Here is a 10,104-nt window from a genome sequence, read left to right as displayed (position 1 = left end):
ACTCCATCTGCCATTTCTCCGCCCAACTCTCCATCTATCTATATTCTGCTGCATTCTCCAACAGTCCCCTTCACTATCTGCTACTCCACCAATCTTAGTGTGATCTGCAAACTTGCTAATCAGACCATCTATACCTTCCTCCAGATCATTTATGTATATCACAAACAACAGTGGTCCCAACACGGATCCCTGTGGAACACCACTGGTCACAGTTCTCCATTTTGAGAAACTCCCTTCCACTACAACTCTCTGTCTCCTGTTGCCCAGCCAGTTCTCTATCCATCTAGCTAGTACACCCTGGACCCCATGCAACTTCACTTTCTCCATCAGCTTACCATGGGGAACTTTATCAAACGCCTTACTGAAGTCCATGTATATGACATCTACAGCCCTTCCCTCATCTATCAACTTTGTCACTTCCTCAAAGAATTCTATCAAGTTGGTAAGACATGACCTTCCCTGCACAAAACCACGCTGCCTATCACTAATAAGCCCATTTTCTTCCAAATGTAAATAGATCCTATCCCTCAGTATCTTCTCCAGCAGCTTCCCCACCACTGACGTCAGGCTCACCGGTCTATAATTACCTGGATTATCCTTGCTACCCTTCTTAAACAAGGGGACAACATTAGCAATTCTCCAGTCCTCCGGGACCTCACCCGTGCTCAAGGATACTGCAAAGATATCTGTTAAGGCCCCAGCTATTTCCTCTCTCACTTCCCTCAGTAACCTGGGATAGCTCCCATCCGGACCTGGGGACTTGTCCACCCTAATGCCTTTTAGAATACCCAACACTTCCCCCCTCCTTATGCCGACTTGACCTAGAGTAATCAAACATCTATCCCTAACCTCAACATCCGTCATGTCCCTCTCCTCGGTGAATACCGATGCAAAGTACTCATTAAGAATCTCACTCATTTTCTCTGACTCCTCGCATAACTTCCCTCCTTTGTCCTTGAGTGTTACTCACCCACTCACTCAGTCACTCACACCCACTCACCTACTCACTGACACTCACCCACCCACCCACTGACTCACTCATTCACCCACCTACTCACTCACTCACTGACTTGCTCTCACTCATTCACTCTCACTCACTCCACTCCTCTCTCATTCACTCACTCACTCTCACTCACTCACTCTCATTCACTCACTCTCACTCACTCACTCTCATTCACTCCACCCCTCTCTCAGACACTCACTCACTCACTCTCACTCACTCTCACTCACTCACTCACTCTCAATCACTCTCACTCACTCACTCTCAATCACTCTCACTCACTCACTCACTCTCAATCACTCTCACTCACTCTCACTCACTCACTCACTCTCACTCACACTCTCTCACTCACTCACACTCTCTCACTCACTCACACTCACTCTCACTCACTCACTCACTCCACCCCTCTCTCTCAGACACTCACTCACTCACTCTCATTCACTCACTCACTCTCATTCACTCACACTCACTCACTCTCACTCACTCACTCACTCTCACTCACTCACTCACTCTCACTCACTCACACTCACTCACTGACTGACTCTCACTCATTCACTCACTCACTCACTCTCACTCACTCACTCTCACTCTCACACTCACACACTCACTCACTCACACTCACTCACTCTCACTCACTCACTCTCAGTCACTCACACTCTCACTCACTCACTGACTCTCACTCACTCACTCACTCACACTCACTCACTCACACTCACTCACTCACTCTCACTCACTCACTCCCACTCACTCACACTGACTCACTCTCACTCACTCACTCACACTCACTCACTGACTCTCACTCACTGTCTCCCTCTCACTCAGACCCTCTAGCTGTAGCTGTTTCTCTGAGATGTGTGAATGGAATTATCGATCTGTTTGTCATGATTTCGGATGTTGTTGTTTCTCTCTTTGTCAATGATCTTAACCTTGACATGGAGAGCATGACCTTCCTTTGGTGCCCTCCCCCACTTTCAGAGTTTTTTTACAAATCCAGAAGTGTTCTCACACACACTGAACACTTCATTCTCCTATCACCTCATCACCCTGCTGTTGTATTTTCACCAATAAACCACCTGTGTATCCAACTAAATCATTTACATTCACTTGGTCTGCTTTCAGAGGGTGTTTTTGCAAACCCAGAAGTGCCCTCTCACAAAACTGAATGGTTTTTTTCCTCATTACCAAATTATTGTGACTTTTTTTTTGTAACTATGAACCATCACCAGTAAATTTCCTGTGTAGCCAATTGGATATTTACATGCAAACCAACTGAAGGTGGGGTGGGTGGGGGCTGTGGGGAGGGGTGAGGGGCCGAAATGAAAATGGAGTTGGATGGAGCGATGGGCACCACATGGCACCCACCTCTGTAATGACATTGAGGGCACTGATAGGCACCACATGTCTGGGTCTGCTTTCTATTTCTCTCCTTGTAATTGAAGCTGTTTCTCTAACCATCATGTTGAGAGATGTTCCTACATTCCTCTGTAGGAGGCCAGGGTCAGGCTTCTAAAGGGCTCAGGTGTGAATGAGAGTAAGGTCTATATGGATGATCAGCCAATACCACTGTCTCTGTCTCAGTGCTCCAGTGACGCTTAGCACAAGCTGGAAGAACAGCACCTCATTTTCCTCTTGGGGACCCTGCAGCCCTCTGGACTCAATATCAAGCTCAAGAACTTCAGGGCTTGATCCCATCCTTCCACGTTGTTTTTTTACCCAGCCTATACTAGTTATGACAAGGGATGTTTTTAGCATAGTCAACCATTCCCACATACTCCCAAACCCATTATTACATTATATGGGTCACGTTCAGCACAGCTCACCCACTCTCTCTCACTCTTAGCTCTTGTTCTCTCTTCTTCAGCTTTTCTCCTGTCCTAGGCATGATATCCATTATCTCCTCCTGGCAGCATCCTGGTAAATCTCCTCTGCACCCTCTCTAAAGCTTCCACATCTTTCCTATAATGAGGTGACCAGAACTGAACACAATATTCCAAGTGTGGTCTAACCAGCGTTTTATAGACCTGCAGCATAACCTCGCGGCTGTTAAACTTAATTCCCCTGCCCATGAAAGCCAACACACCACACGCTTTCTTTACAACACTATCACCTTGGGTAGCAACTTTGAGGGATCTATGGACGTGGACCTCAAGATCCCACTGTTCCTCCACACTGCCGAGAATCCTGCCATCAACCCTGTATTCTGCATTCCAATTTGATCTTCCAAAATGAATCACTTAAGATGATTGGTGAATGAAAAGCAGTTGATGTTGTCTACATAGACTTCAGTAAAGCCTTTGACAAGGTCCCTCATGGCAGACCGGTACAAAAGGTGAAGTCACATGGTATTGGGGTTTGCTGGCAAGATGGCTACAGACCTGGCTTAGTCACAGGAGACAGGGGGTAGCAGTGAAGGATGGTCTTCGGAATGTGACTGGTGGTGTTCCCCAGGGATCTGTGCTGAGATTTCTGCTGTTTGTGGTCTACATAAATGATTTGTAGGAAAATGTAGCTGGTCTAATTAGTAAATTTGCGGATAATACAAAGATTGATGAAATTGCAGTTAGTGAGGAGAATTATCAGAGGATACAGCAGGATATAGATCAGTTGGGGCATGGGCAGAGAAATGGCAGATAGTGTTTAATCCAGACTAATGTGAGGTGGTGCATTTTGGAAGGTCAAGTACAAGTGGAAATTATACAGTGAATGGCAGAACCCTTTGGAGTATTGATAAGCAGAGGGATCTGGGTGTGGATCTGGGTCCAGATCACTGAAGGTGTCAGTACAGGTAGATAAAGGAGTAAAAAATGCCTATGGCATGCTTACCTTCATTGGTAGGGACATTGAGTACAAGGATAGGCAAGTTATGCTGCAGCTTTATAAAATTTTAGTTAGGTCACATTTGGAATATTGTGTACGGTTCTGGTCACCACACTACCGGAAGGATATGGATGCTTTGGAGAGGGTACGGAAAAGGTTTATTAGGATGTTACCTGGTATGGGAGAATTTAGCTGTGAAGAAAGGCTGGATAGACTGGGTGTGTTTCCACTAGAACGCAGGAGGTTGAGGGGCGACCTGATAGAAGTTTATAAGATTGTGAATGGCATTGATAGAGTGGAAAGTATGAGGCTTTTTCCCAGGGTGGAGGGGTCAATTACTAGGGGACACAGGTTCAAGGTGTGAGGGGTAAGTTTAAAAGAGATGTGTGAGGCAAGTTTTTCACACAAAAGGTGGTGAGTGCCTGGAACGTACAGCCAGAGGAGGTAGTGGAAGCAGACACGATAGCAGCATTCAGGAAGCACCTGGATGAATACATGAATAGGAAGGGAATAGAGATACGGATCCTGTAAGTGAAGACAGTTTTAGTATGGAAGGGCAAAATGTGTCAGTGCAGGCTTGGAGGGCCGAAGGGCCTGTTCCTGTGCTGTATTGTTCTTTTTTATTTGTTCTTATTTGTTTTCTCCTACTTGTGGGAATATCTTCTCCATGTACACTCTGTCCTGGACTCTCACTATTCTATAAATTTCAATGACATCACACCACAATCTCCCAAGTGAACAGAATGCACCTTGTACTTGTTTTGGGATCAGTGTTTTGGGAATTGTTTAATTTTGTGTTCTGATCTATGAAGGTGAAGGGAGATCCGGAATAACATCTATAACCTCCTTCTCTGGTTGGCTTTTTGTTTCAGATATTTTTACACCAGGAAGCTCTACATTAAGTTGTTTTCAGTGAAATGCCTTCACAGCATGGCGTCCAATTACAGTGTTACTGCAATTCGTGATTACTGCGATAAACTGTTTTATAAACTACTGCCCCAGGATCCTTCCTTCAAACAGCAGCTGGAGCTATACAAATACGCTGAGCTGGTGAATGATCTCTATCTCCAGGGCATATGTTTGAAATACTTTGCCTGGCACTGTGAGGCCTTCAGCCAATCAGCAGTGTGGTACCAAATGTCAGGAAAGGGGCTGGACGCTTTGCTGCAGAGTTCGGATCTTGTTATTCGGGATGAGTTCACCTTGTTCCAGGCAGTCGAGGCCTGGATTGTTTTGAATGAGAAGTCTGAGCTGACTGACCAGTTAATGGGGAAAATTCGCTTCAACATGATGTCCCCAGAAACGTTGATCTCTATCCCATTTAACTCGAGTCTCTACCAGGCTTCCCAGAATACCTTCATCCCTAAACTCCTCGAAGCGTTTGAATTCCATTCTGTTTCTGTGCAAAAGCTAAAATATTACAGAAATATCTTGGATCCTCAGTACCATCCCAGAACCTACACTACGTTACATTGGAGCACTGTTCTGCCCATCACCTCTACTGGATACAGCCCCTCTCGAGGATCCACACGGTACTCAGGGAAGTCTTTCTATATGACTCCTGCCCCACATCGCGGTGAAAGCGAGTGGTATTATGGTGGCTATAACCCCTATCGCTCCTCTCCCAGCTCCTTCTTTCAGACGGCTGAGCACACGAGCCAGCTGTATACCAACAGGAAGCTCTCCTGGTCAGCTTGGTACCACCACAATGCTCAGAGGTGTCGAAACAGTAATATCATCTGTCCCTATGACACTTACCCAGTAGCTGCATTAACCACTGCCTCTTACACCATTCCAATGTCCATCACATACGACAACAGAGTGCTCCTGCTCTGTGATGATCACCACATTGCCTTTGTTCAGGACATGAAGAATTCCACAGCTGTACTCCCCTCACTCAATACTACTGGCCTCTTCCTATTCCCTTGTAAGACAGGAGTTACATCCATCAGGTTTGTGGTCAGGCCAATCTATACCTAGCCCCCCCTCCCACCCCCGGGTCATCCAGATGACCTACTAGATTGGGCAGACCCTCCATAGACCTCCTGGTGTCACCATTAACCTGCACACAGCCATTTCTCTAATCCTCATGATAAATTCTCCCAATTCTGCCTAGAATAGACACACATTTGTTTCAGCCAATGTTTTACCTATTGGGAAAAGCTTTTACAGTTGGTTTTATGAGCTTTCTTTTTGGAAGTTTACATTGAATCTATTCTCACTTCCTCGGTCTGCTTTTGCTGCATTAGAAATTCCTCCCAGTCCTCAGGTTTACAGCTAATTCAAGTAAATGTATTAGCCTTTTCTTCAAGCCTTATGGAGTCCTTAGCATCATTTGTCAGGTGTGGATAACTTTTGGTATTTGCATTTTTTGCCTTGAATGAAGGTATACTTACTGTAAGCTATAATCATTTTTTAAAGAATGTCTTTTTCCATTGCACCATCATACCTTTCAGTAAATTGGTTCAATCCAGCTCAGCCAATCTGTGTTTCATACTTTAAATCAAATCCAACACCCTCTCTTCCAAATGAACCACTTCACTTTCAAAGATCATGTAAAGTTCTCTCTTATCATTGGTCACTCATCCTGACAGGTTCAGTTACAACAAGTTCAAAGAGGAGAGTCACAATCAGTCAGCATCACTGGGCAGCAACCTGGGAGACCAATGATATAACAACGGGCCTTTCTGTCCATCGAGTCTACTCTGCCATTCAATCATGGCTGAATGCTGGAACTCAATAACAGACACAAATTGCTGGAAAAGCACAGGAGTTCTGGCAGCATCTCAAGTTCTGAGGAAAGGCCACTGGACCCATAATATTAATTCAGATTTCTCTCCACAAATGCTGCTAGACCCCGTGAGCTAATCCAGCAATTTCTGGTTTTGTTTCCATCATGGCTGAAATGTTGCACAACTCCATTCTCCTGTGGCAACATAATTCCAAGTCAGTATGGTGAGTGATTTGGAGGGGAATTTGAAGGTGGTGATGTTCCCTTGTATCTGCTGCCCTTGTCCTTCTAAATGGAAGTGGTCGTGGGTTTGGAAGGTGTTGTCTGAGGATCTTTGGTGAATTTCTGCAGTGAATCTTGTAGATAGTACACACTGCTGCTACTGAGCGTCGGTGGCAGAGGGAGTGAATGCTTGTGGATGTGGTGCCAATCAAGCGGCTGCTTTGTCCTGGATGGTGTCAAGCTTCTTGAGTGTTGTTAGGGCTGCACTCATCCAGGCAAGTGGGGAGTATTCCATCACACTCCTGATTTGTGCCTTGTAGATGGTGGGCAGGCTTTGAGGAGTCAGGAGGTGAGTTACTTGCTGCAGTATTCCCAGCTTCTGGCCTGGTCTTTTTTAATTCATTCATGGAATGAGGGCGTCGCTGGCTCGGCAGCATTTATTGCCCATCCCTAATTGTCCAGGGGGCAGTTCAGAGTCAACCACATTGCTGTGGGTCTGGAGTCACATGTAGGCCAGGCCAGTAAGGATGGCAGTTTCCTCCCCTAAAGGACATGAATGAACAAGTTGGGATTTTGTAGCAATCATAGAACATAGAACATAGAACAGTACAGCACAGTACAGGCCCTTCAGCCCACGATCATAGAATCCCTACAGTGCGGAAACAGGCCCTTCGGTCCAACAAGTCCACACTGACCCTCAGAGCATCTCACCCAGACCCATCCCCCTATAATCAACCTAATCTGTAAATCCCTGAACACTATGGGTAATTTAGCATGGCCAATCCACCATAACCTGCACATCTTTGGACTGTGGGAGGAAACCGGGGCACCCGGAGGAAACCCACACAGACACGGGGAGAATGTGTAAACTCCTCACGGACAGTCACCCGAGGGTGGAATCGAACCCGGGTCCCTGGTGCTAACCACTGAGCCACCGTGCTACCATCTGAGTAGATGGAATATAAAGTGGGGAAAACTGATGTTACACTCTTTGGCAGGAAGAATAGAAAGGCTGAATTTTATTTAGAACATAGAACTGTACAGCACAGGTATAGGTCCTTCGGCCCACAATGCTGTACTGAACATGACACCAAATGAAATTAATCCCTTCTGCCTGCCATTGCTCCATACCCTTTCATTCCTTGCAAATTCATGTATTTATCTAAAAGTCCCCTAAATGCCCCTATCGTATCTGCCTCCACTACCCCTGGCAGTGCGTTCCAGACTCCTACCGCTCTTTGTGTAAAAAACTTGCCCCTCACATCTCCTTTGAACCTTCCCCCTCTCACCATAAATGCATGCCCCCTAGTACTAGACATTTCAACTCTGGGAAAAAGATTCTGACTGTCAACCCTATCTATACATCTCATAAACCTTACATATGCTTCTATTTTACTTCTGACTAAATTCTCAACCTCCCTCGTTATCCAAGGGTCCCTTACCTTGCCATCCTTGTCCTTCCTCTTTACTGGAACATTCCGATCCTGAACTCTCCCCAGCAGGTCTTTAAACAATTTCCACATGTCAAATGATATAAAATTAGGAAGTATTGTTGATAGCGAACAAGGTTATCAAAAATTACAGAAGGATCTTGATCAAATGGGGAAATGGGCTGAGGATTAAAAATGTAATTCAATACAGATAAGTGTGAGGTGTTGCAGTTTGGAAAGTTAAACCAAGGTAGGACTTATACAGTAAATGGTAAGGTCCTGAGAAGTGGTGTGGAACAGAGGGACTGAGCAGTACAAGTACATAGTTCATTGAAAGCAGCGTCACAGGTGGACAGGGTGATGAAGAAGGCATTTAGCATGCTGGCCTTCATCGGTCGAGGCATTGAGTATAGGAATTGGGACGTTATGTTACAGTTGTATAAGTCGTTGGTGAGGCCGCGCTTGTGAGTATTGTGTGCAGTTTTGGTCACCCTATTATAGGAAAGACATAGTTAAACTGGAAAGTGTGCAAAGAAGATTTATGAGGATGTTGCCAGGGACTAGTAGCCCTGAGTTATAGGGAGAGGTTGGCCAGGATAGGACTTTATTCCTTGGAATGTAGGAGAATGAGGAATGATCTTATTGAGGTGCATAAAATCATGAGGGGCATAGATAGGATGAACACATATAGTGTTTTTCCCAGGGATGGGGAATTGAAAACTGGAGGGCATAGGTTTAAGGTGAGAGGGGATAGATTTAAGAAGAACCTGAGGGGCAACTTCACGCAGAGAGTGGTGAGTATTTGGAATGGGCTGCCAGAGAAAGTGTTTGAGACAGGTACAATAGCAACATTTAAAAAGCATTTGGATAGGTTCATGGATGGGGAGGTTTCAAGGGACATGGACCAAATATGAGCAATTGGAACTCGTTGAGTGGGCACCATGGTCAGCATGGACCAGTTTGGGCTGAAGGGCCTGTTTCCATGCTGTATTACTCTGACTCTATGACTCTATGAAAAATGCAGACTTGCCTGATAACAGCTCCTCCCAACTAACACTCCCGAGCTCCTGCCTAATGCTGACTTCATTTCATTTTCCCCTATACAGTACCTTCCAACAAGCTCCTGTCTTATCCTTATACATAGCTATCCTAGAACTTAAGGGGTTGTGATCACTGTTTCCAAAATGTGCTCCCACTGAAAGGTCAGTCACCAGGCCAGGCTCATTAGCCAACATAAGGGCAGCACAGTTGCTCAGTGGTGAGCACTGCTGCCTCTCATCCCCAGGGATTGGTGTTTGATTCCATCATTGGGTAACTCTGCAAACTCTACACAGACATTCTCCCCGTGTCTGCGTGGGTTTCCTCTGGGTGCTCCGGTTTCCTTCCACAGTCCAAAGATGTGCAGGCTAGGTGGATTTGCCATGGGAAATGCAGGGTTTCAGGGATAGGGTAGCTGGCTGGGTTGTGGATACTATGGGCCGAATGGCCTGCTTTCACACTGTAGGATTCTATTAAGGTCCAATATGGCCCTGTCCTCTGCCTGGACAGTCTGGAAACTTCTTCAAGGTGGAGAAGACAATAAGATATAGGAGACCTTTTGCACAGACTAGTCAAGCAACAACCTGACACTGTCATACTCACAGAATCATACCTCACAGACCATGTCCCAGACACCACCATCACCGTTCCTGGATATGTCCTGTCCCACCGGCAGGACAGACCCAGCAGAGGGAGGGGTGGCACAGTGGGATACAGTCGGGAGGGTGTTGATCTGGGAATCCTCAACATTGACTCCGGACCCCATGAAGTCTCATGTCTTCAGGTTAAACATGGACAAGGAAACCTCCTGCTGATTATCAGACACTGTCCTCCCTCAACTGATGAATCCATACTCCTCCATGTTG

The 10,104-nt window shown here is 45.8% G+C and overlaps 1 protein-coding gene across 1 annotated transcript in view; it reads left to right on the top strand.

Moving 5' to 3' along the window:
• The window catches only part of LOC125483520 (galectin-3-binding protein-like), a 10,301-nt gene extending 4,504 nt beyond the window's left edge, over window positions 1–5,797 (top strand). Inside the window, exon 5 of the mRNA XM_048599204.1 lies at window positions 4,690–5,797. Coding sequence (XP_048455161.1) covers window positions 4,690–5,797 — 1,108 coding nt within the window. The remainder of the gene's footprint in view (window positions 1–4,689) is intronic.
• Window positions 5,798–10,104: the final 4,307 nt, after the last annotated feature.

Source organism: Rhincodon typus, chromosome 1 (assembly GCF_021869965.1).
Source record: "Rhincodon typus isolate 14 chromosome 1, sRhiTyp1.1, whole genome shotgun sequence".
Lineage (NCBI taxonomy): Eukaryota > Metazoa > Chordata > Chondrichthyes > Orectolobiformes > Rhincodontidae > Rhincodon > Rhincodon typus.
This window is presented reverse-complemented; position numbering and strand designations above follow the sequence as displayed.